Source organism: Bipolaris zeicola (genome assembly GCF_000523435.1).
Source record: "Bipolaris zeicola 26-R-13 unplaced genomic scaffold scaffold_8, whole genome shotgun sequence".
Classification (NCBI taxonomy): Eukaryota; Fungi; Ascomycota; class Dothideomycetes; order Pleosporales; family Pleosporaceae; genus Bipolaris; species Bipolaris zeicola.
Window position 1 is genome coordinate 243,508 of NW_006912057.1, and position 24,863 is coordinate 268,370.

Consider the following 24,863-nt stretch of genomic DNA (forward strand, 5'->3'; position numbering starts at 1 on the left):
AGGCGCGCAGCCACTCCGACCCCCGGCGTCGTCATTGGCCTGCAAACCCCATGCAGACATCGGTATAGCCTTCATTTCGCCGCGATCATCTCATCTTATAAAAAACCTTGGGATAGATAGACGCGTCGTGTGTTCAAACGTGAGCGTGACTGTGAGTGTGAACACTCGCACAGACACCGACGCCTTTCACCAAGTACACAATGCGCGTCTGAGGGCACTTTGTTTGCAGCGTCATCACAACACGCCTGCTTGCTCACGCCTGCACACGGCTATGGCGACGGCCATGTTTTCAGACTTTACCTCGTCCGATCGCCGCAAGAAGGTCGTCTACGGAAAATCCTCCCGTTTATCTGCTGTTCCGCCACCTGCACCCGACGCCAGCGACGATGCGCCTCCGTCTCCAGACCGACCCCGAAAACAGTCCGTAGCTTCTAATGGAGCATTGGAGGGTATTGGAGGGACAACAAAGAGTGCGGACAGCTTGGGGAACAGCCTGGGGAATCCACGGGCAAAAACAGACAATGTCGACATTTTCGACGTACCCGATGACGATGAGTTCGTGGCGCGACCGAAACCTATCAAGAAGTTGGCAGTGAAGTCGAGGGCACCTGAGAAAATTCAAACTGGGCCAGTCGTCCAAAGTGAAAATTCCCGAGAGTCAAAGAAGCTGGCAAAACCGATAGAGACTTTGCGTAAGCCTGAAGCTGCGAAGCCCGATGCAGCACCCAAGAAAACACAGAAGCCTGCTCAGTTACCGAAGCCTCCACGCGCGCCACCACCCTCCTCCACGAATCCAGCCGCCCCTCGGATACTGCGTGCAAAGACGCCTCAGCCCTCTGAACTACCCAAATCGACTGTGAAAAATGGTGGATTGGCACAACCGACAGTGGGGAAAGCAAAGGCGGTCTCGCAAGCAACTGCTTCTGTTCCGTCAGATGCAGTCAAAGCTCAGAGTAATGGGAAATTAAGTACAGCACTCCCTACAAAGAAGCTGGCAGTGAAGCCTACAGCGAAACCAAAGCAGGATTTGAGCGTGTTTGATGTGCCGTCATCAGGAGATGAAGCACCAGCAACAGTCAAGAAGGCGCCGCGTCAAATTCAAGCAGCAAAGAAGAAGGAGCCCGCGAAGATACCCCCACCAGCATTTGAGGTCAATCAAAAACAGGATTCAGAGTCGGACGATTCGAGCGAGTCACGGAAGCGGAAGCGTGGAGGTTCTGTCTCCTCTACTGCCACTGTGGCCAAGTCAACGTCGCGCAAGAAGGCTGAAAGCTTTGTTCCTCCACGAAGTCGCAAGTCTCAGAAGAAAGAAGGCCATGATTCTCCGGGCTACACACCACAGGCTCAGACAAACGCAAGCACGGCTCGCAAGAATCAATCTGCAATGGTACAATCTACAGCATCAATGGCCAATAAAGCAAGGAGGACCAACCAACGTACTGTACCAGTACTGGGACCACCGAAAACAATCAAGGGCCAATCTTCGCCAGCTATGCTGAGCAGTATGCTTCCCAATCGCCAACCAGCCAAGCCATCTCCCATAGCCGAAGCTCCTTCAGCTTCTGAACTAGACGATCAGACCATGTATGATATTCCAGATCCACTTACGACACCTGTTCGCGCGCCAAAGAACTCTGTGGCTGGCTCGACAACCCCACGACAAAGGACTCTCTTTGGCGGCTTGTTAGGCGATTGTTCACCGTCGGGCACACCGATGCCTAGCATATCCAGTTTGCAGTTGACAGACAAGAAACCAAAATCGCTCATTGGGAGCCTGTCAAGATCGAAATCCGACATTACACACAGTGCTGAAGCGCGCAAGACCAGGCTCATCGACACACTCAAGCCAGTCGAGAGCAGCTCAGATGAAGAAGAGGACGAGAGTAGCAGCGAAGGCACAAGTGAATTGGAAGAAGGCCAGGACGAAGCTCCAGTTACACAGCGGCCTGCACGAGCATCCGTGAATGCACGTCCAGCAGCCAATTCCGCTTCTGACGACATGGATGTTGATGTGCAAGCAAATGGCGAATCGCAAACGTCACAGGGGACTTCTGGGTATGGTATGCGACCCAAGCTCACGTACGCCATGTCACGATCATATCTACGGGAAGCCAACCCAGAAGATGACTTGCTAATCAACATGGACCTGGATGATGATTTTGGCGCCCACTCGCAATCTAGAGATAGTGTGTCTGTGTCAGAGGACGAGCCTGACGCGGCGAGTCAAGCACAAGCTCATCATGAGCTGAAAAGCCGAGGGCGCAACTACGTGTTCCAGCAGGAGGCCCAGTCGATGATTGACGATATTTCGAGTAGCACGTCGAGCAGCATACGGCGAAGCGCCATGATGGAATTGTGTACCAAGATGGCCAACGAGACGTTTTGTAGTCAGCTTCTTGACTCGCCGTTGGCCCACCAGTTCTTCCGCAATATTTCAGTTGGAGGAGAGATTATCTTTGACTTTGCTGTCGCTGTCGTCATCGTCTTGATTCTGCGTACCAAGCCTAGCTACACTGTTCTAGACCAGGTGCACGACAGTGGCATTCTCGGCAACTTGACCAAGCTCCTTGGTAAGGACGCGGACATTCAGAAGATTGCAAGGGATCGCAAGACGAATCTGTCAAAGATAGCCAGAGATGCGGTGATGAGTCTCCGCGGCTTGGTCCAGCAGTGTTCTTTGTGGTCGCCTACAACGACGAATAAGGTGACGCCGCAGCTTGTGTCGATGAAGGCTGTTGAGTTGCTAGTTATTGGGCTGCGCAAAGCTGGCAATATTGATGTCCTGCTTGACCAGCAGACAGTCTCACAGCTAGTCGAAATTGCCACAACATCGGACCAACGTCTGAAGAACAAGGAGGGAGGGTCAGAAGACGAAGCAATCCTACTCATGGTTCTCTCAATGCTCGAGTCGGTCTCAGCCACAAGACAGAAACAAGCCACATGGCCTACTACCGTCCTTGAGCGCATCGCAGGCTTCATGCCCCGGTTCCTTCATACCGACGCAGCAGCTTCGACTATGCTAGCCGTCAAACTCTGCATGAATCTCACCAACAACAAGCCCAAAGCCTGCCAATCCTTCTCAGCAAAGACATTTGTGCAACCGCTCATACTCTCCATTATTGAGCGATTCCAATCGCTCAACTCAGGAGCAGCATCTGAGAAGCGGACAGAGACTTTGGAAAATCTGATTCTGAGTTTAGGCGCTACTATTAATCTCGCCGAGTTCAGCGATGAAATGCGGCTCAACACAGATAACGACGACGAACAGAGTATACAAGTGTTGGTTAAGATATTCCTCGAGGGCTTGGAGCGGGCATCACAGGTACGTGCATCATCATACACTTCTTATTCACTCCAACCGCAAAACTCACACACTCTCTTTCCAGGCCAAGTCCGTCGAAGAATCACATTCTGGAGTCGCAATTGGATATCTCGCTGTACTTCTTGGCAATCTTTGTCTCAACGACTCGATGCGATCTAAGATTCAGATGCTGCTACCGGACAAGCAGTTGAATGTGCTGATTGAAAGTATCAAAGAGTTTGTGCGTGTACATGAGCATGTTGATAAGCGGACGGAGGAATTTGAGGGACAAGAGGGACAAGAGGCGTTGCAGACGTATACGGCGCGTCTGATGCTTGTGGTGGAGAGATTGGCAAGAGCGGCTTGAGATTGGGGATTGGGTGACTAGTCTCCTTGGTCTAGTTCTTGGCATGTGGTGTGGTGTGTGTGTGCATGTAGCCAAAGGGTTAGTTGGCTTGTTTTTTCCAAGTTTTTTCAAGTTTTTTTGTTTGTTTCTCGGAAGGATGGGGCGTTGACATTGACGGCATGATACCCGAAATTCACGAACTTGATAGCTCTCTCTCTATTGTATGTAAGGTGACGGGCGCAAGGTTAGGTTTGGAGAACCCGGCTCTATGCAGGTGCCGGACATGGGGGTGGCATATAGTATGTTTAAAATCAAAAAATGTCTCAGTTCATTGAGCAAGTAAGTAAATGTGTGTGTGTGAGAGAGTATGTGAGCCGTCTGCCGACGGGTGTTGGGCGTCCGTGTTCCAGTTTGAGGGGGGGGGGGGGGGGGAGGGTAAATGGCAGTCAAGAGGCTAAATGGTAAGAGAGAGAAGCTTGGGAATGGGCACACTCGCAATGCATAAGGCTGCGTTAATTGTGGTCCCGAGGAAGCGGACGAAATGACGCAAACGGGCGGTATGTGGAGAGAGGGTTTGCCCGTCGGAGCAAATTGAGCAGGATTGCTTGCTTAGGAGATTTGGCTGCAGCCAGGGCCCCCGTCTGAGGTTGCAATCAAAAAAAAAGACGGAGCGGGCGGGCGGGCCATGAGCAGCAGATGTTTGCATGTGATTGTCTAGTTTTTTTTTGAGTCGCGCAAAGAGATGGTTGCGGCTAGTGAGTAGTGGATCGGGGCAGCGGGAGGGGGATAGCGGGCGTGTAGCTTCGAGGGCCTTTTTGTGAGTCGAATGGCGGATGGACGAGGGTGTTTGAAGTTGAGTGGAGTGGTGTAGAGGATGAAGGTGATTGGCAATACGTAAATGAATGCTTCGAGAAGGCCGGGATTCGCTGGGGGGTGGGTGCCTTTTGGTGGTGCCAAACCCAAAGCGATTTCTGATGGTTGCCCAACCATTGATTGTATCATGCTGCGTCGTCTGCATCTGCTGCTGGTGCTAAATGCAGACGACCAGCCGGGCCATCGGGGGGTTGGTAGCTGGATATTTTTTCCTCAAAAAGCTCTTTGCAAACAAGACAACAACACTGCGGGTGACATTGCGCAGAGCCAGCACAGCAACTCTCTTTGTGCCATAGATTCAGACACACACACACACACACACACACGCATCACCTGCAGCTCGACGGCGTCATCCCGGCGCTAGCTCTTCCAGGCAATTGGCAGGCCCGAACCACCAAAACGCAACTTAGGCAGCTACTCCCCATAGCTGGACTCGAGAAGACGGCCATACATACTTTCACCCTGGCCCAGCCCCGTGGCCATCCCTACGCCCTTGTCAACTCCCCCTTCGCCTTTGCAACACCATGGCCCCGCCCAAGCAGAGAAAGATTGCCATCGTCGGCAGCAGGGCAGTCGGTACGTCGAGGCGCGTGGCGTGCGCAACCTTCACATGCAAGCCGCAGCAATGCAGCAAAGGCAGAGCATACTGACAAACCCCCTTCTTCGCAGGCAAGTCGAGTATGACGGTGCAGTTTGTCGACGGCCACTTTGTAGACAGCTACTATCCTACCATTGAGAACACGTTTAGCAAGATGATCAAGTACAAGAACCAAGACTATGCCACGGAGATTATCGACACAGCCGGACAGGTACTTTGAGGTTTTCTTTTCTCCCCGCGTCGCCCTGCCCTGCCCTGCCCAGCCCACCTCCACACCCCACTCTGCTGGTGCTTCGTGCGCCGCGACTGGGCCTGGGATGCGCATTGCTTGCATTCGAGGCCGCCTTCGCTGGAACCATGTACTACTCTACTACTACTACTACCACTACTACTACTACTACTACTAGTATATTATGAACAAGACAAACAAGAGGACTCGACTGACTCGGCTGCTGCTGTCCAGGATGAATACAGCATTCTTAATTCGAAGCATTTCATCGGCATCCACGGCTACATGATTGTCTACTCGGTCGCCAGCAAGCAGAGCTTTGAAATGGCACGCATTATCCGGGATAAGATTCTGAACCACCTGGTAAGTGCCGGTGCATACAATGGGCCATTGTCACAACGACATTGAAGCTGACCATCTTGCCAATGCCAGGCCGTCGAATGGGTTCCCCTGGTCATTGTAGGTAACAAGTCGGACCTTCGCCCCGAACAACGCCAAGTCACCCCCGAAGACGGCCGCGCGCTCGCCGCCGAGTTCAAGTGCGCGTGGACCGAAGCCAGCGCCCGCTACAACGAGAATGTGCAAAAGGCGTTTGAGCTCATGGTTGCTGAGGTGGAGAGATCTCAGAACCCTGGTGAGCCGGCAGGCGGCAGCAAGTGTTCAGTCATGTAATTGAACATTGTTGACTGACATGAGCGCGTCCTCCCCTCCCCTTGAAGGCGTCGGAGTGGACAGGTACAAAGCGTTGCAGCAAGAGGACGAGGAGCGGGACAAGAGACGACCGAAACGAAAGGACATGGTGAAGCATCCGGTGAAGCATTTGAAGAGGCTCTTTGTGGAGAAAGACTAGGGCGGGGCCATGTGCCGTTTTTCTTTTTGCTTTTGTTTCTTAGACGACATAGACGTGGGCGGGCTGTTTTGAGGCAGTCATGACATTTGTTTATGCGGACACGACTCTTATGTTGTTCATGAGAGGCGAGGTGCGTACCGGCGTATTAATGGAGGAGGCGGGGTGGGTGAACTCGGCGTTGTATCTGTCTGGTATGTGGACTATCCGTGTTGCTCTCCATGACGGCATGTCACGGGTGTCGTAGCTACTGTAATGCTCCACGTTATTTTCCAAGACTCGACGGTGCAGTATGCAAAGGACTTTGTGCTAACATCTGACACGGGAAACATGTGCCATGGCTGTCTGGTGTTAGTCTGACATGGTCGCCGCTTACTCCTCCGCTGTCCGCTGTCCGCTGTCCGCTGTCCGCTGTCTGGCCTGCCTTCTCGCTCTCCCAGCAGCTCCACCGTGCACGCACACGCACACACGCACATGCCTTGCTTGCCTGCCTCTTGCCCATGCCATGCACCGACCACCCCCCAAGCCAACCCACAAAACTCGTTTAGGCAGCTCTAAAGCTTTGACAGAAAAGCCACCGTTTTCCACGGTCTTTGAGAGAGCGCCTACTCGATTTGGTAGTTTGGGACCGTAGACCTCTGTGCGGCCTCAGCTGTCCTCAGCTGCCGCCGTGCATTTGGGGCTACTTTACATACACACAGTACACACTACTTTTACACACTACCCACTGCCATCCCTCACCGCCCTAGACATGTATTACTTACTATACAACTAATAACCCTTCCTCTGCCCGGCCCCATTCTTTGATTGGCTCCCCCGGCATCGACAAAGAACCTCTTTTTTTCCCTTTCCCCCAAAGCAGTAATTTATCACATCTGCCGTTGATTGCTGGCCTTTTAGAGAAAAGGTTCCCCCGGTGCGTTTGTGGTTTAGTGGCAAATTGGTTCCTCCTCCCCTTGGGTGCGCGCTTAAAAAGGTTTAGTGCGGGGCGGCCTTTTTTGGGATCCCTGCGAACCGGCCGGCGGTTGTGGGTGCGGGACACAACTTGATGAGTCGCTCGCTGGGCTTTTGACACCAAACTGACCACGCCCGACGCGCCCCATTGCTTGTTCTCTTTTTCACCGCGACACATTGAGATTGTGAGACGACATGCTGGACTTGTATGTCATGTTTTTTTTGTATTTTTGCGTTGCGGTAAATGTTGCGGCAGGTGCTTCTCTGGAGAGGTTTGGAGGGGCTTGCATATTGACAGTGGGAGAGAAAGAGAGAGAGAGAGAGCATGGACGATACGAAATCAGAACAATGGCGGAGACTTGTGAATTCTACAACAAGGAACTCTAGCTAATCTGCTTCTCTCTACTACAGAAACGATTTCATCAAGGAGCGCGGCGGCGACCCGGAAGTGCGTATATTCCCTTCCGAAACAATGTCTCGCGCGACAAACAACAATTCCGCAAAAATGGCTAATTTACCCACGAATGTAGAAAATTCGCGACTCGCAGAAGAAGCGCCACGCCCCGGTCGAGATTGTAGATGAGATTATCGCCGATTTCGAAGGCAAGAACTAGGCCTATATACACACAAGACATTTCTAACCGTTGGACCTTTTTACGAAAACAGACCACCGCCGCACGCAATACGACGCCACACAAATCGGCTCCAAGATCAACGCCATCCAAAAGCAAATTGGCGCCAAGAAGAAGGCCAAAGAAAATGCAGACGACCTGCTCGAAGAGAAGAAGCAGCTCGAAGAGTCCAAGAAGAAGCAGGAGGCGGAGGCCCATGCTAAACTCGTCAAGTTGCATGCCAAAGCCAAATCCGTCGGCAACTACGTCTACAAGGATGTTCCCGTCAGCGATAACGAGGATAACAATGCCGTGCTGAAGACTTGGGCGCCCGAGTCGAGAAAGGCCGAGTTTAATAAGGAGGGCATACCGCATCATGGTGTCTTGGCTAGGTTGAATGGGTGCGTGGATTCTGGTATATTGAAATGGGTGGAATGGGTGCTGATGGGTTGAGACAGATATGATCCAGAGCGCGGTACCAAGATTGTTGGTCATAGAGGATATGGTGAGTGCGCCCTAGGAGATGTTTCTTTGTGGTTGTTTTTTGACAATGCGCGGTGCACTTGTTGATGGGTTGAGTGTTATGGTTTTTGGAACTTTGGACTAACTTTTGTGTAGTATGTGAAACTCCACGCTTCGATCGACAACCATGCAAGCGCTGCTTTGGACAACCGCTTTGGATATGAATAACATGGAGCACCTACTAATATATGCGTGTAGTGCCTGACTGGATACGGTGTCTTCCTCAACCAAGCACTGATCAACTATGGTCTTGAATTCTTGGTAGGTACCCAGATATGTCATTTGAAACTATCAGCACTGACAATCACCGTCTCAGTTCAGCAAAGGCTTTACCCCCAACCAACCACCCTTCTTCATGCTCCGGGATCAGATGGCCAAGACCGCACAGCTTTCTGACTTTGACGAGGAACTCTACAAGGTCACCGAAAGCAAGGACAAGCCCGAAACCGACAAGTACCTCATTGCCACTTCAGAACAGCCCATCTCGGCTCTCCACTCAGAGGAGTGGCTACACAGCGACCAACTACCTATCAAGTACGCCGGATACTCAACAAACTTCCGAAAAGAAGCCGGATCTCACGGCAAGGACGCCTGGGGTATCTTCCGGATACACCAGTTCGAAAAGGTCGAGCAATTCCTTCTCACACACCCCGAAAAGTCATGGGAGGCCTTTGATGAGATGCTTGCCAACTCGGAAGAGTTCTACCAGAGCCTTGGTCTGCCTTACCAGGTTGTCGCTATTGTTTCCGGAGCTCTGAACAACGCCGCCTCAATGAAGCGCGATCTCGAGGCCTGGTTCCCCGTCACTGGCGGTGGAGAATACAAGGAGCTCGTCTCCATTTCCAACTGCACTGACTACCAGACTCGTGAATTGGAGATTAGACATGGTATCAAGAAATTGAACGCGACCCGCAAGGAATATGTTCATGCGCTTAACGGCACTCGTAAGTTCTTTTTGCCCTGTGTTGGCCATTGGGAGGTCGAGTACTGATTAAATTGTGATAGTTTGCGCTACTGAGCGAACTCTTTGCTGTATTCTTGAGAACTACCAGACACCAGAGGGTTTCGTTGTTCCAGAGGTTCTGAGGAAATACATCCCCGGTCAACCTGACTTCTTGCCTTTTGTTAAGGAGTGGAAGGCACCTAAGGAGGACAAGGCTCTTCCAGACCGGACGAAATAGGCTAAGGGGTTTGTCGAGTAGGGGGTGTTGAAGGAGAAAGATCCAAGGACGTGGAGTGATGGATTCATATGGCGCTGAAAGACTGGCAAAACATGCCTCGCCATAGTATGATGAATACAGAATCTTGATTGGGGAAATTCCACAAATGCAACACGTGAAATTGTAACTTGCCATATCTTTGACAAACCCCAAGCGTAATTTTGTCTTCCTTCCCTTCCACCACCCACATTTTTTTCTACACCTTCTCCAAAATCTCACCCACTCTCCTCTTCCTCCCCAAGCCTATTCTCCCAACTCCCTAGCCACCGATACCCACTACTCGCCTTTCCCAACCCTTCCAACGCCCTATCTACCGCCCCCATTTCCCTTCCCTTGCTATCATCATCATCATCCCCGCGCCTACTCCGTCCCTTCAACTCGACAAAAAACACATAATGCCAATTCCTATCCCCACTCGGCCTCGTATTAATCGACGTAAGATTAATCCCTTGGGCCGAAAACGCCGTGAGGCAATTCGCCAGCGCGCCTGGGTTCGAGTGCTGGACTGTAAATGTGACGAGGGATTTCCATGCTGCGTCTTTGTTATTTGTCTCTTTGTTTCCCTCTGCAGGGGATAAATTATGAGCAGGAGAAGAAAGAGGAAGAGGAAGAGGAAGACGAGGAGAGGGGGAGGAAGACGACTGGTGTCGTCTGAGAACAAGAAATCTAGTCGTATTCCCCAACCGATCATTCACGCCCTCGGCCAGCACCTCGAGTCCGAATATGCCCGCTGCAACGGGACTCGACAGCGCCGCAGACGTGCCCGTCGCATCTTCCGCTGCAATCTGTGCGGCGCGCGAAGTAGAGCTTACATCTATCTTCTCGACGCTGCGAAAGTGGGTGGTGAGAAAGTTTTTGCACTGGCCCCAGGCTTGCGGGTGCGAGTATATGCGTTTGATGTGGGAAAAGTCTTTTTCTACACTTTTGTCCTTGTCGACTGAGGCTGAAGAGTTGGAGGTAGGACAAGGACGGCCTAAAAGACAGTGCCGTACCGCTACGTATGCTTCGTCGCAGACGAGGATATCAGGGTGTTTCCTTTCGAGATCGGCGAAGAGATCCAGAGTGAAGAGGACGGAGCCGTTGGAGCTGTTTTCAAAGGGTACGACGCCTCGGTGGGCTGTGCCGGATTGTACGGCGGTGAAGACGTCTTGGATTGTGGTGAGGGGGGTTAGGGTTGTTGTAGGGGGTTCCTGTGGGGGGAAGGTGGAGAGGGCGGCCTAGTGGTGTGTGTTGGTTATGTTGAAGAATTTAAGAAGTGGGGGGGGGGGTTTGAGAAATTAAAAAAAACAGAAGTCGAGGAAATTGGAGGGTTAGTGAGGTAGAGAGATGGGATGTTTGAGAGTGAAGGAGAGGAATAGGAAAAAGGAAAGACATGTAAGGAAACCATGGAGTAGATATACACAACTATATGAATTCTCCTTCCCCACCTCTTTTGTTCAGAATCGAAGAATTGAAAATATAAAATAAAGTAGCGATTGCAGAAACCACAGATATCAGACTAAATTCCAGTCACAACGAAAGTTCGAGGAAAGAAAAAAAACATGCATTACCTGATGCGTATAACTGCCCTCTGGCCCTAGATAGGCAACAATTGGTTTCTCCTCCACGCCCATCATATTTTGGCTGTTTTTTTGTTGTTTGTTGAAAGTTAGCAAAAGTGTAGTTAACAATTACAACTGAACCAAGGGTAGTAAACTACTATATATTCTTCTCGGAACGACGTCGGAACTCCCCGGTATCGGCGCTAGCGGAGAAGATCCGTTTCAAACGGTACTTGTGCACATACAAAGTACACATAGGGCGCCAGGACAACGAGTGTACTTTACATGCAGGGTGCCCACATAACACGGACTGTACATACAGGGCGCAACACTACGTCATACTACTGATTCAAACAAACACAATCGAGTCAGTCAGTCAGTCACCAAAATCAAAACAAGACAACACGTCAAAGTCACTTTTCTAATTCAGCTAAATTTGAGAGAGCGACGAGCTGACGCATATATGGGCGAGCAATCTTCCTATTCCTTCCTTTCCTCCCCGTTGGAGAGAGTCGCAGCCAATCAAAGACAATAACCATTCTTCAGAACCCACTCATTTCTAGTCCTGACAACAGCTAAGATAGAGCTTCTCGGACCGGGTTTTTGAAGAGGCCGAGCCTTGGACGAGACTGCTGCCTCTCCGTGCAAGCGAGAGCGGGTCGTGGTAAGAATGGGTATTGATCGACCTGCACACTATTAGCGGCAATACATCAACAAGCACACCTTCAACATACATTGCAAACCCTCCGTAGGCACTCCCATCTTACAACCTGGAGAGGCGAAGCGTCGTTGCCTCGACTACTCTGGCCTTGACTCCGGATACGTCATTTGGACTTTTCGCGCGGGTAGCGGACGTTCCCTCACTCGACACGAGTGGAGACGCTACCTCGCAGTCAGCGAGGGCGCACAACCGTCAATCATCGTAGAATTCGTCTTCATCGTCGTCGACCTCGGCAAGCTGTTCAAAGTTGAGGGCATAACGCAGGATGGCACCGATACCACCAAAGCCCTTGACGAACTGGTTACCCTCGGAAGAACGGTCCGAGACGAATTCGAGGTTGGCACCAAAGTCGCGGTACTTCTCGGCAAGCCACTCGAGCATGGAACCCTGATCAATGACTTCCATCTCCTGTCCGGTTTCCTTGTCCATGAAGATGCTTCGGTCTTCTTCCTGGAGCTTTGTAGTGTGGAGGATGATCTCGGAACCGGCAGAGCTCTTGAGAACCCATCGAGTGATTTCCAAGTTTTCAAAGACAATCAGAGTCTCGGCCGCACCAGCCTCGAGGGCCTTCAAGGTATCGTCGATACCGTAGCAGACCTTTCCAGAGTCCTTGGAGATGTGGTCAAAGTACTCGTTGATGAGCTTCTTTTCTTGAATGAACTTGACGTTGCTGAGAGTCTCGCCTGCGAGTTCAATGGCCTGGTTGAAACCGTTTTCGCCTCCGTAGGACACGTCGACAACCTTGATGACCTTGGACTGCAGACGGTTGTCGAAGAGGTCGGACTGATTGAGGTCGTTCTTGAAGTCGGCAGAACCAGCGAGAATGATTCCGGCAACGTTGACTTTGTCGGCAGTGATGAAGTTCTGGACAGCCAGTTCGGCGACCTTGCGGACGTAGTTGTGGCGCTTTTCTTCACGTAGACGGGCGAAACGCAGAGCGGATTGACCACCACGGCCGTGCTTCTTAGGAAGGTCGACCGAGAACCTGGTGGCGTTAGTATGGCAACGTGGCGGGGGTTGTACGTCAGGCTCACTTGTGGACAATTTCACGGGTGTTTCCTGACAGAGTACCGAACAGGGCACCGTTTCCGTCCATGATGATGAAACCAAACTTTTGGTCAGACTCAAGCAGCTCGCTCAGGGCCTCGGTATGGAACTTGTTGTCACACAGGTACAGCGAGGTGTTGATGGGCTTGAAGGGCTCAAAGTCAATGTTGATCTTGCGCTCCTTGCCTTCAGCGGTGATGATTTCACCGCAGTAGACAACGAGACCATTTGGAGGGACCTTGGAGTAGAGCTTCAGACGCTGCTGGGTGGATGTGATGGCGGACAGGACAGAGAGACGGTTGACGCGGGATTTGATGTTGGAGGCAGTGCCCTGAGCGCGCAAACGTTAGTCGTTGGACATAAATCGCGCAAGATCAGGTGGCAGACGTACAAACTCTTCAGCCAACATTTTGGCGGCGCGCGAGATCTGATCCTTAGGGGCTTTGGATAGTCAGTCGGTGGGCGGGTAGGCTGCTGCGCGGCGGTGACATACGGATGATGAGCGAAATCATGGATGTGCCATTTCCACGGGCGGCCTCGAGACGCTTGATGAGTTTCTTGACCTTCCAGATCTCAATGTTCTTCTCGGCCTCGTTGGGCTGCTCGTTCTTCCCGGACATGGTCGCGGTGGGTTGGTGGTTGTGCTGGAGAGAGAGGGTGGGGTCGAGAGATTTTCTCGAAGGGCGAGGGGCAGGCGAGCAGGCCAGCAAGCGACGACGTAAGGGCACGCACGGCGACTGCAAGCACGCGTTCGCAGAGTGCAGATGGCAGCAGCAGAAGGGGGTGTTTGCAGCCGACGGGCGTGGGTGAAGGAAAAGATTTGCGTCTTCGGGCTGACTGTGAGCTCACACCAGGCCGCAGATCTGGTCTGGCATCATCATCAGGCACACACACACACACTCCCATTTACTGGTATAGAGAGTACACATAGGCAGCACATAAATGAGTATGGCAACAGTGATTGGTTCGGTTAGCTGGCCAATTAGCGGACAGCGGGCGCGAGGCTGCCGGCATCCGCGTTATCAGCCATAGCTCCCCCCCGTGCCATCACCCTACCTATGACGGCTACGGTGCGGGGGCCATGGATCCCCTCGTGATAGCGATCCATGGCTCCAGGTTTCTGTGTCTTTCGATGCTGCGCACCAGGGCTCCATGCCTTGGTCGGCGCTTCTTTATATAATGCCATCCGTCATGGCTCCGTCGTGGTTATCTACTGCATCCACAGGGTGCAATCTCAACCCGACGATAGCCAGGTATTGATTCAGTAGTTCCCGCCCCTGCAGGGTTTCGATCAAACCAGTTTTTTTATATCAAGCCTCGTGCTCCACTTGCGCCCCTTGATCGTGTGTCTCTCTTCCCGTCATTGCCGGCACTCACCATGGACATCAGAGGAAAACAGCCCTCGACTTGGGACGACTACGATGGCTCCGCCAGGGCCTCAATCGACTCGGACACGGGCAGCCGGGTGCAGTGGGACCGCCTCGAGAGGCGCCCCAGTGGCGAGAGCAACGCGACAAACGGAGGTCGCTGGTCAGGAGCAGCTACTGAATTGCGGCGACGGCGGTGAGCATGGCTCCTAATCTTGGTGTTGCGCGTGACGAAGCTAACAGGGTCTTCCAGATCTTCCATCGGCCAGCAGTTCGGCGCACTGGGCGACGCTGGCGGCGTAAACAGCATCAACAATTTCGCGCGGTCATGGCAGCGTGCAGCAGGCTTCTTCGAAATCACTCCCGTGCGACCCTCGTTCCGCGTTGAACACGACGACGGCGATAGCGACGGCGCCGACGAAGATGGCGACACAGATGCGGCTGATTTTCCGCGTAGCGACCTGCCAACTCCCGTCGCAGACCAGCGATCAGCCCTGCGCAATGCCCTGCAGACCGAGGGAAGGCGTGCATCAGACAATGCGGTCACGGATGAAGAGCAGGGCGCAACCGAGCAGACCCAGCTGCTGCCCCATACAGTCGAGCAGCGCCTGAGAGGAAGGGGATCTAGCATATTCCAAATCGAGCCTTCGCTATCGTCGCCCTTTGGAGCAAGCTACGGCACTGCTTACGGTAGTTTGAGCTCGCGCGTCAACGAGTCCTCGATGCGCCATGCCGGGCGATTGTTCACCGAGCAGCAGCTCAAGGGCGCTACAGAGCCTGAACAGGAGCGAGAGCCGCTTCTTGTCAAGCAAGTCGAGGAGGATGGCCATATCATCAACGTGGTTGTGGGCCAATCTACCATGCCTCAGACCATTTTCAATTCGGTCAACGTGCTGGTGGGTGTGGGACTGCTCACCCTTCCTCTGGCGTTTAAGTACTCGGGTTGGTTGATCGGTATGGTTTTCCTTGCCTGGTCAGCCGTTGTCACTGCCTATACTGCGAAGCTGCTTGCCAAGTGTCTGGATGTCGATGGTTCCTTGATCACCTTTGCCGATCTGGCCTACGTTTCATATGGCTCAAAAGCCCGAGTGGCCGTCAGCATGCTGTTTTCTCTTGAGTTGCTCGCAGCTTGTGTTGCACTTGTGGTCTTGTTCGCTGATAGCATGGACGCGCTGATTCCTGGATGGGATATCTTGCAATGGAAGATCTTGTGTGGTGTGATTTTAATACCACTAAGCTTCCTGCCGCTCCGCTTTTTGTCATTTACATCTGTTTTGGGTGTCATGTCTTGCTTTGGAAGTGAGTAAATGACTGTGCATCCCTAAATCTCGTTTGCTAACACCCGCTAGTTACCATTGCAATCTGGATCGACGGTCTTGTGAAGCCAGATGCCCCCGGCTCCATTCGCCAGCCAATGACACAGTACCTGTTCCCCGACAACTGGCTTACCGTTCCACTCTCCTTTGGTCTCCTCATGTCTCCTTGGGGTGGCCATTCTGTGTTTCCAAATATTTACCGCGACATGCGACACCCCTACAAGTACCGCAAGGCTGTCAACGTGACCTACATCTTCACCTACATTATCGACGTCGGAATGGCATGCGCTGGCATTCTCATGTTCGGCGATGGCGTCTTGGAAGAAATCACAAGCAACATCTTCTTAACAGAGGGTTTTCCTAAGGGCATTTCAGTATTCATCGCCATCTGCATTGCCATCATCCCGTTGACCAAGATCCCATTGAATGCTAGACCCATTGTAAGCACCCTCGAGCTTCTCTTTGGCCTAGACGCACGATCTCTGGCCATGTCACCTTCCATGGACGGCATGGACGGACTCACCCGGGGATTCTTCAAGATCTCTTTACGCATCATCACGATTGTTTTGTTTGTTTTCATCGCTATCGTTTTTCCCTCCTTCGATCGCATCATGACACTTCTCGGAAGTGTCGCTTGCTTTAGCATTTGCATCATCCTACCGTTGATGTTCCATCTGAAGCTTTTCGGAAAAGAGATATCCAGTGGAGAAAAGATGATGAACTGGGTGCTGATCATCGTCAGCGCCATAATGGCCGTTGTCAGTACTGTGTTTGCTTGCATACCTAAAGAGCTCCTTGAGTCATAGGTACACAAGATGTTGAGGATAGAGATGCGAAAAGTCTATACGTGGTAGTGTTTTCTCAGTACGCATAAAGCACGATATCCGGGAGAATTTGGCGTTTTTGAAGCATTTACTCTAATTTCCTTCTAGTCATGAACTACGTAATTCACAGTATACATCATTGGATGTTGGGTTTCACAGGCTTTGCAGATACGACTGTTACCTGATTCTGTCACATTTCCTTTCACCCCAGAGTCATAGCTCTGGATTGCTTTCACTTTTCACCGCACCACCTCATGCCTGTCATAAAAATTAGATTGTTCAAGTAAAATAAAGCAGCTTTCTTCTCCAGTTATCCCTTCATTCATTTTGATTCAGTCGCACGCTACCTCCATGAGGTCGCTCTTTCTAATTGCATGTGCAGCATGCGCCACTTTTGTACACGCCCTTGTCGTCCCGGATGTCCCTTCCGAGCTTGTCACGAGCGCTACCAACAACACCCTTCCAAGTGAAAATCCTCTTGAGGAGTGGTCTGGACCAGCAAAGGCGGCTGCCGACGATCCATGGACGCTCTCCGTTGCTCGAGGCGCAAAGCTGTTGCAAGGCATGAAAAGCAACGATGCGGAAGCAGCGAGCCTCTACGGCTTAGAAACCACAGCGGAATCACCCTTTGACGGTAATCTCATCGAAAAGTTGCGCGAATGGGGCTACAATGATAACAACGACGCTCTAGCCAGGCAAGCAGACCCAGAGTGCGACTTCGACAGTCGCGATGGCCACATGCTTAAGAAAGCCTTTAAGGACCTTGGAATCAGGACAAACAGCAAGGGCAAAGGGGGGCCAAACCAATGTTTCGCAATTGAGCATGCCAATGGTCCAGCTGTCAGGTTGGGAGACAATGGAAAGATCCCCGAAAAAGCCGACCAGCGGTATGAAGTTTGTGGAAAAGAGTACAGAGTCACAAACGCTGAGCATACAATTGGCGTCAATGCAGAAGCTGGAGCGGTATATGCTATGCAGCTTTCCTCGGCTGCCAAAGCAGCGCACAGACTATGGAAAAGAGCGCCGCTCACTGAAGAACTTCCAGCTATACGTAGCGTCTCTGACATTGCATGGGCGTTTTGGCATCGAGCACATGATTTGCAAGGCCTGGACAACATCAAGTATCTCTTTGTTGCCATGATCATCAACAAAGAAACCAATCAACATGTCAAGCGCGCTTTGGGTACGCTGTCACCTCCAAAAGACGAACCAGATGGATGGCCAGGTCACGACTTCAACATGGATACGGATGAAGGAAAAGCGCTACTCGGCTCGCCGGTTGGACGCTGGGCAGGATATTTCTTCATGCAGCATAAAAGGCAGCTAGGAGGAAACAAATACATAGCCAACGTGAGGATGTTCAAGAGTGAGAAGGAAGGTAGTTGGCCGTACTTCTTATTTCATGTCGCCGGCCCTGGTACAGCTCCTATCTGGAAGCGGAGCGCCAGCACGGATTTAGGAGAAGGATATGTAGACGCAGGACCAAAGGTTATCATGAGAAGTGAGAATGGAAGACATGTGGTTAGAGAGCATGTTATTCGGGCGGATAGGTAACCCCACCGGTGTCTGCGCATACCTTGATCACACTTCTTTCCTACTCACCATTCAGAGTCAAAATCTCATAATTTGTAATAAAATGTTTAACATTTCATCTCTTCCACACATGAAAAATGTCAAATCGTAAACACCCCCGCTGACTAACACCCGTCGCGCCCCGATCGGCGCAACCCCAGCAAAAACCGCCGACGTCCCCCATCAAGTACGTCAAGAAATTCTGTCAAACAATAGCGACCGCAAATCCACACACCCCCAACCCACCTCCGCATACCCGCCTTACCCAAACAAAAAAAAACAATCGCCTTGCGCAAACTCCTTCGTTTCGCAATTACCCCCACAAAACTCTTTCCGAAACCACCAAAGCAACGAAAGAAAGAAAAAATAAAATCAACCATGGACTCCTTCGGCAGCGGCCTCGGCAACCTCGATCTCTCCAAGCTATCCGACCGCGACAAGCAAGAACTCCAGCAATTCGCCATGAACGAAGGCCAGAAAGCTAGAATACAATCTTGTACGTTCCTCTTCCTCCTCTCCTCTCTCCCTCTCGCAACCCCACTCCACTCCCTTCCCTCACTCTGAACCATCAATTGCGCAAGGAAAAATGCTAACAGAAAAAACAAAACAGCCATCCACTCCCTAACCGACACCTGTTTCCGCAAATGCATCCCCACGGGCACTGTTAAATCCGGCAAGCTAGACAAGTACGAAGAGCCGTGTATGCGACAGTGCGTAGATCGGTTTTTGGATGCGAATTTGGTGGTGCTGAGGGAGTTGGAGAGGTTGAGGGGGTAAAGAGAGGGAGAGAGATTTGTGGACTGTTGGAGGGGAGAGTATGGGAATTGGAGCGGGAGGGACAGTGTACGATAGGACATGATGAGATATGAATGGGGGCATACGACATGGTTGTTACGTCAATCATCTGTAGGATATATCGCAATGCTGAGTAGGGATTACGCTGGAATGGCATGCTAGGCAGAAATGCATGTATGAACGCATTGAATGAACGAAGCTACAATGAACTTGGAAAAAAGAACGGTAAACTTTTCGATACTGGCAAAAAAAAAGGTAACATCACAGCTCCGACAATCAGACATCAAACATCACACATCATTGTCAACTGCAAAAAAAAATGTTTGTTTCAGGACCAAGTTGAGTATTGGCGCCATGCGGAAATTTGTTTCATTCGAAGTCAACCTTGACTACGTTTATCCCATGAACGCCCGCCATGCATATCACATCGCTTTTTTCCTTTGCCGGGTATAACCAGGACCCTATCATGACCATCCCATGCCCTCTCTTCGTACAAACACCGCCTCATTTAAACAATGGCGAGCTTGGTAGCCGCAATGTCGAGAGCGTCGACATCGGCAGTGAGGCGGCAGAAAGCCTTCTTTGAGCCGTCGGGGCGGATCAGGGTGTTGATCTTGACGCAGCTGACGTCGTACTGCTTCTTGAGGGCGGCAGCGATTTGGCGCTTGTTGGCCTTAACGTTGCAGATGAAGACAAGAGTGTTGTTCTCCTCAATCTTCTTCATGGCCGACTCGGTGTTGAGAGGGTGGATGAGGACCTTCTCAGCGTCCATGCGAGGAGCATGGGGGACCGACTTGCGAGGGTACTTGGGGGCGCGGGACAGCTCGAGGGTCTTGGGGCTGCAAAAAGTTGTTAACATATGAATCTCGAAAGTATTGCTCTAGGGCATACCGGTGGAAGCTGGTGCTCTTCCTGATGGCGCGCTTCTTGTTCGCATACGACTGTCATCTCGTTAATTGTGTCCGTCACACGAGAAGTACAGCCCGTCAGAGGTATATTTCTGACACGACTCAAGAGGATCAGGGGAGGCTTACGCCCTTAAGGGCCGCTTTGGCAGCGGCGTTAGCCTGCTTGCCGGTCTTGGTGGCGGCTGCAAACATTGTCAGCATTGAGCGCAAACTAAGGGGAACTGATCGAGGCGCATCTGCAAAGTTCCTTTGCAAAGGTCACGCTGCTAGAGTGCAGGCGTTACTTCGCAATGTATACGTATGCGTGCTCGTTTCTCGATCTCGTGGCTGCGATATAGGCGTGAACGTACTCTTGGATGCTGGCTTGGGTCCCATTTTGGCGGTGTTGGTGGTCCTGGAGGTTAGTGTCGAGAGTCGCAATTCATTTTTGCGGCGGATGGCATGTCGGGTGCGATGGCTCGGCTAACTCGCGCTAGTGCTAGCGCCAGATGCTGCATCTCCAACTTTCAGCATGCTCTCATGCGAACCATGTGACTTGCGACGCAAACGCCATCATGGCTGTGAAAAAGCGCCAGAAGACTCTGTCGCATGGCCGGCCACCTATCAGCAAGCCGAAAGAGCGGATGACTTCTGAGCGATCACGGACCATCATTCGCACCCATCACCGCTTACAGAAGGAGCACGCAGCAGCCCTGAAGAAGGGAGACTTGTCGTCTGCAGAAGAGATTGCTCGAGCTATCGAAAAGAATGGAGGTATAAAAACGTATCAGGCGGCAAGTAAACAGGGGCAGGCAAAGGATCGGGGTGGTGATTCGAGCAAGGTCTTGGTCGAATGGCTGCAAAAATCGCACGTGCTAGGAGCAAAGGAGCGAGGTCACATCATTCCCAAACTTCGATGCCTGGAAATCGGCGCTCTTTCAACTGAGAATGAAATCTCCAAGTACTCCAATATTATTGATATGACAAGGATCGATCTCAACAGCCAGGGACCGGGTATAGAGAAACAGGATTTCATGCAGCGGCCACTTCCAACGACTGACAGCGAACGCTTCGACATCATCTCCTTATCGCTTGTACTCAACTACGTACCAGACGCCACTGGCCGAGGCGAGATGCTGAAGCGTATTACCAAGTTTATGCGAAGGAATACTGCGAAAACGGACGATTCTCTGCTTGCACTACCAGCACTGTTTTTCGTTTTACCACTTCCGTGTGTCGACAACTCCCGCTATCTAGACGAAGAACTACTTCTGCAAATCATGGACCGCATTGGCTTCAGGATGACGTTCAGCAAGAAGACGTCAAAACTATGCTACTACATGTTCGTTCTGACAGGGGAGCCTACTAAAGCGACCACGGAAAAGAAGAAGATACGAGATGGCCCAGGCATGAATAACTTCTGCATCATTGTCGAATGAACATCAGGTGCTAGAACGCAAAGGATGTAATATGCCAATACTACAAAAGCGGAGACTATAGAGTACCATGCAAGTCGGGGTCGAATAGGAATCCAGAGCGACGAACACTTACAACTGGCGGCTCTATTTTCACCTTGGCGCCACGCTGAATATACCATCAACATGCGGCGCCTACACTGGGCATCACGGAAAAGAATGCCGTTATTCTGTATAAGGAGAACACTTGGTTGCCATAAAAGTACGTACGTGTGTACATCAGGAATTGCTGATATCCTGTTTGGACCCAATCTTATCCCACAGCAGGCACTGTCATCGGGATCTTCCGTGGCATCCTAGCTTTCTCACAAATAAGCACGATCAATTCAACCTGCGCCACGCACCACATTGGGACGTTTGCAGCTGGCAAAGTGTTGTTTTGGTCTTTCTAGCGGGCCTAACATCTCAGCAGAGCAGAAGTTGTGCCGAGACCCGCCATGATATCCACCCAAGAACATACAATTCAATATCCACCGGCAATGTGCGGTATTATTTGCAATGGGTCGGCTCTAGACCCGTCGGTAGTAACTATATATGCGGTTTCGTCGTTGCGCCGATAAAGTTCCGAAGGCTGCTTACAAGGTGTTCGTTGGAAACGCCTCGGTTCTCAGGCACATGTTGTACCTGGATGGCATCCGTACTGCATGCGCATGTACAGCGAACATCACTTTTCGCAACACCGCCGCGATGAACTGCAACAGGTTGCTCGTCGCTTTATGTGCCGAGAAGTTGGCTGCCGAGCAAGGAATATGAAATTCTGCTCAATGTGTTGCCGCCTCGTTATCTCGCTGCTGTTTGATTTTCCTTTAGCGCATCCTTCATCCCAGCACCTCATCACCCACGGCCCCCCAGTTACCATTGCGCCAAGCATTACTCAAGCCTTTTTCTGAAACAACCTTAGCTCGTCCAGATCCCAGACACCGGCTTGTCAGAGTATATTTCGGGCACGGGGACAGCTTGCAAGAGGTACAATGCGCTGCTCGTGCGACAAAATTACCCGTCTTTGGCAGGTTGAACAAGGGAACATCAAACAGGAGATGAGCTTATTTCCAGTCGCTTGCGGGACCAAATCTCCACAAGGGAGTTTGTCCGAGCGCGTTGCCGCTGCCCTGCTCTCGTGAAATGAGGTGTCAGCCGGACCTGGGTGTTTATGTACCTGGGCAGGGCGCTCTCTGTTGGTCGAGTTTTCATTTATCTCGTCCGCCTCGTGGCAAAGCCAAACTCTAGTCATTCTTTCTGCTCCATCCAGTCACTCTTTTCCAAGCCGCTGCGCTGCTGTCACTCATTACCTGAACTCGTTGATACGATTTATCACATTCCTTGTCACAACTAAACTGTCGACTAGAAGTCAGACACGATGAAGTCCACTATCTTCTCCATCCTCCCCATTGCGGGCCTCGCTGCCGCCGAGTCGTACTGCTCTGTCCAGACTTACACTAAGACCGAGTACGAAACTGTGTATGAGACTGCTACAGCCGCAAAGGTTGCAGATGTCACGGCCACCAAGTCCAGCACCTGCTCAAGACCTACCGTCACTGCCACCACCTATGAGAAGGTCTACGTCACTGTCACTGCACCTGGTTATGGTTCAATGCCTCCAAAGCCTTCGACCTCGACTAGCACCGTCGAAGACTACGTCACTGTGACTGTCCGCCCATCAGCTTCGGAATGTGCAGCCACCCCATCCTCCGCTGCACTCGCCTCTGCATCACCCTCCCCTTCCGAAGCTCCCCTCCCAAGTTTCCAATTGGCGTCCAGCCCGGCAGCAAAGGCCACCTCTGAGAGCAAGACCCCAGTTGCGTATCCCACTGCTGCCTCATCCACTGTCTCTGCGGCTGCTGCGGCCGTTTCCCCCTCCGCCTCCGCCTCCGCCTCCGCCTCCGCCTCCCCAGCTCCCACATCCTCTTCCGCAGGCTCCAAGCGCGGCGAGGCTACCTTCTATGGCGGTAACCTCGATGGTGGCATGTGCTCCTTGACAGGATACACGCTTCCCAGTGGTCTCTTCGGCACTGCGCTGACCGACTCTGACTGGGATTCCGCCAACGCTTGCGGTACTTGCGTTAGCGTCACTGGTCCTTCTGGCGACAAGATCACTGCCATGGTTGTCGATCAATGCCCTGGGTGCGGTCCTCACCACCTCGACCTCTTCCCCGATGCTTTCAAGAAGCTCGCTGATCCCTCCAAGGGAATAATCCCCGTCTCTTGGGAGGTTGTTCCTTGCGGCATCACCACCCCCATTGTCCTCAAGAACAAGTCCGGTACCAGCGCCCACTGGTTCTCCATGCAAGTCATGAACTCCAACGTCCAGGTCACCTCTCTCGACGTCTCGACCGACGGCGGCAAGACCTGGAAGGGTACCAAGAGGCAGCCTTACAACTTCTTCGAGAACTCGGCTGGCTTCGGTACCGACTCCGTCGACGTCAAGATCACCAGCTCCGGCGGTCAATCTATCATCGTTAAGGGTGTCAGCGTTGCCGCTAACACCACAAAGACTTGCAGCAGCAACTTCGCTTAAACGAAGTGACCTGTATTGGGTGCATAGCTGGGCCCAAAAAGTTGTAGCAGCCTTTTCTCTTCATGATCGGATTTAGACGACCTTTTTTTGTGACATATATTCTTTTCTTTTACATTTAGCCACTTTTTTTCTTGACTCAAAGCCTTGATCGGCCTTTGGTCGTTATTTTCTATTCATGAATCGTATCTATTCTTCAGACTCGGTTGGGCCATGAAACGCTTTGCTGGGTCAGCTTCACGAATGGAATTCTTATTTGCAATGTCTTGCTTGCCCCTGTTCTTCTCTGAGTGTACACAATATCAGACTTCAAAAAGCATTTCTTCAAAACGATGGCGTCAAACCTCGATATCTATATGTACATGTACTTGTAAGACTAGCCACTACCGACGCACCCCCCAAGGTCCTCTGATCAATCCAAAAAGAAGAAACTCAATACTTCATCATCCTCGCTCCTAACCCGCCAAACAACAAAACAATCAAACCCTCCCACCCCTCCCGTATCCCCAATCAAACACCGGACATTACAACCCCGCATTCATTCCCTCCAACTCCAAAATTACCTATAAAACTCGCATACTATACCTGTAAGCAAATCCCGGGACAACAACCATCAGCCCTGTACGTCATTTTCTTTTCTGTAGAACGGGGAAAAGTAATGGGTTAGCCCATTGCCCCGCTTATCCCGTTACCTCCCGCTCTTTCAAATTTAATCTGCCTATCTTTTGACTTTATACGTCGGAAACGCTACGCTGGATTTCGCCTTTATTTTTTTTTTTATTTTTTTTTGCGCAAAAGGGGGGTAAATGGAAGTATTATGTGGTCTCCGCCCCCCACTACCAAAATGATTTTTCCAAGGGAATTCTTCTGAGGGGGAGGGGGAAGTGAAGGCGTTTTTTGCAAACAATAATTGGGGAATTCTTTTTATTGGTTGGGTGCCGGGGCGGCTCAGATCGGAAATTAGGGTTTTGTAAGGGCAGGCAGGAGGGGGAGGGGGAGGGGGGCTAGGGCGGGTACTTGGGGGCCAAGATGAACGGTTGGGTCCCGTGTGTTGTCTAATATTGCGTACGGGGATTAGAGGGCGGGTTGTAGCGTATTGGTTTATTTGGTTTTTGGATGTTGTCGTAGTCAGGTGGAGAGTGTGGGGTTGCTTCTATATTTTTCTTATCAGGGGAACTAAGTATGGGGAGAGAGGGACTTGGGTGTGTTAGAGTAGATGTGATGTTTTTTTGTTTGACTAAGAAATGGACGTAGGCATCAGGCAATAGGGTGATTTTTAGAGTAACTTCGTGCGTGAATGGTTAA

At 51.5% G+C, this 24,863-nt stretch overlaps 11 protein-coding genes across 11 annotated transcripts; 7 read left to right on the top strand and 4 right to left on the bottom strand.

The window, feature by feature from the left end:
- Positions 1-271: 271 nt before the first annotated feature.
- On the top strand, positions 272-3,668 carry COCCADRAFT_32803 (uncharacterized protein; the record flags this gene model as incomplete). Its single annotated transcript, XM_007709417.1, has 2 exons — positions 272-3,322; positions 3,387-3,668. 2 exons carry the CDS (start codon positions 272-274, stop codon positions 3,666-3,668), a joined length of 3,333 nt encoding a protein of 1,110 aa, XP_007707607.1.
- Positions 3,669-5,044: 1,376 nt separating this feature from the next.
- Positions 5,045-9,462, top strand: COCCADRAFT_32804 (uncharacterized protein; the record flags this gene model as incomplete). Its single annotated transcript, XM_007709418.1, has 9 exons — positions 5,045-5,096; positions 5,190-5,329; positions 5,582-5,710; positions 5,780-5,981; positions 7,815-8,160; positions 8,218-8,284; positions 8,480-8,542; positions 8,598-9,225; positions 9,287-9,462. 9 exons carry the CDS (start codon positions 5,045-5,047, stop codon positions 9,460-9,462), a joined length of 1,803 nt encoding a protein of 600 aa, XP_007707608.1.
- Positions 9,463-9,716: 254 nt separating this feature from the next.
- COCCADRAFT_83906 (uncharacterized protein) lies at positions 9,717-11,117 on the bottom strand (the record flags this gene model as incomplete). Its single annotated transcript, XM_007709463.1, has 2 exons — positions 9,717-10,718; positions 11,052-11,117. The coding sequence occupies 2 exons, from the start codon at positions 11,115-11,117 to the stop codon at positions 9,717-9,719; spliced, it is 1,068 nt and encodes a 355-aa protein (XP_007707653.1).
- Positions 11,118-11,955: 838 nt separating this feature from the next.
- COCCADRAFT_83902 (uncharacterized protein) lies at positions 11,956-13,430 on the bottom strand (the record flags this gene model as incomplete). The annotated part of the gene is made up of 4 exons (XM_007709464.1): positions 11,956-12,748; positions 12,798-13,141; positions 13,202-13,251; positions 13,304-13,430. 4 exons carry the CDS (start codon positions 13,428-13,430, stop codon positions 11,956-11,958), a joined length of 1,314 nt encoding a protein of 437 aa, XP_007707654.1.
- Positions 13,431-14,188: 758 nt separating this feature from the next.
- On the top strand, positions 14,189-16,299 carry COCCADRAFT_83842 (uncharacterized protein; the record flags this gene model as incomplete). Its single annotated transcript, XM_007709465.1, has 3 exons — positions 14,189-14,373; positions 14,431-15,476; positions 15,527-16,299. The coding sequence occupies 3 exons, from the start codon at positions 14,189-14,191 to the stop codon at positions 16,297-16,299; spliced, it is 2,004 nt and encodes a 667-aa protein (XP_007707655.1).
- Positions 16,300-16,668: 369 nt separating this feature from the next.
- On the top strand, positions 16,669-17,871 carry COCCADRAFT_22466 (uncharacterized protein; the record flags this gene model as incomplete). The annotated part of the gene is made up of 1 exon (XM_007709393.1): positions 16,669-17,871. One exon carries the CDS (start codon positions 16,669-16,671, stop codon positions 17,869-17,871), a length of 1,203 nt encoding a protein of 400 aa, XP_007707583.1.
- A 396-nt stretch (positions 17,872-18,267) lies between these two features.
- On the top strand, positions 18,268-18,666 carry COCCADRAFT_1152 (uncharacterized protein; the record flags this gene model as incomplete). Its single annotated transcript, XM_007709375.1, has 2 exons — positions 18,268-18,385; positions 18,500-18,666. The coding sequence occupies 2 exons, from the start codon at positions 18,268-18,270 to the stop codon at positions 18,664-18,666; spliced, it is 285 nt and encodes a 94-aa protein (XP_007707565.1).
- A 526-nt stretch (positions 18,667-19,192) lies between these two features.
- Positions 19,193-19,967, bottom strand: COCCADRAFT_1153 (uncharacterized protein; the record flags this gene model as incomplete). The annotated part of the gene is made up of 4 exons (XM_007709376.1): positions 19,193-19,523; positions 19,576-19,625; positions 19,719-19,774; positions 19,943-19,967. 4 exons carry the CDS (start codon positions 19,965-19,967, stop codon positions 19,193-19,195), a joined length of 462 nt encoding a protein of 153 aa, XP_007707566.1.
- Positions 19,968-20,146: 179 nt separating this feature from the next.
- COCCADRAFT_32810 (uncharacterized protein) lies at positions 20,147-21,010 on the top strand (the record flags this gene model as incomplete). The annotated part of the gene is made up of 1 exon (XM_007709419.1): positions 20,147-21,010. One exon carries the CDS (start codon positions 20,147-20,149, stop codon positions 21,008-21,010), a length of 864 nt encoding a protein of 287 aa, XP_007707609.1.
- A 1,393-nt stretch (positions 21,011-22,403) lies between these two features.
- On the top strand, positions 22,404-23,561 carry COCCADRAFT_22469 (carbohydrate-binding module family 63 protein; the record flags this gene model as incomplete). The annotated part of the gene is made up of 1 exon (XM_007709394.1): positions 22,404-23,561. The coding sequence occupies one exon, from the start codon at positions 22,404-22,406 to the stop codon at positions 23,559-23,561; it is 1,158 nt and encodes a 385-aa protein (XP_007707584.1).
- Positions 23,562-24,276: 715 nt separating this feature from the next.
- On the bottom strand, positions 24,277-24,606 carry COCCADRAFT_83827 (uncharacterized protein; the record flags this gene model as incomplete). The annotated part of the gene is made up of 1 exon (XM_007709466.1): positions 24,277-24,606. A coding segment is annotated over one exon (330 nt), but the record flags the coding sequence as incomplete, so codon positions are not given.
- Between the last annotated feature and the right edge of the window lie 257 nt (positions 24,607-24,863).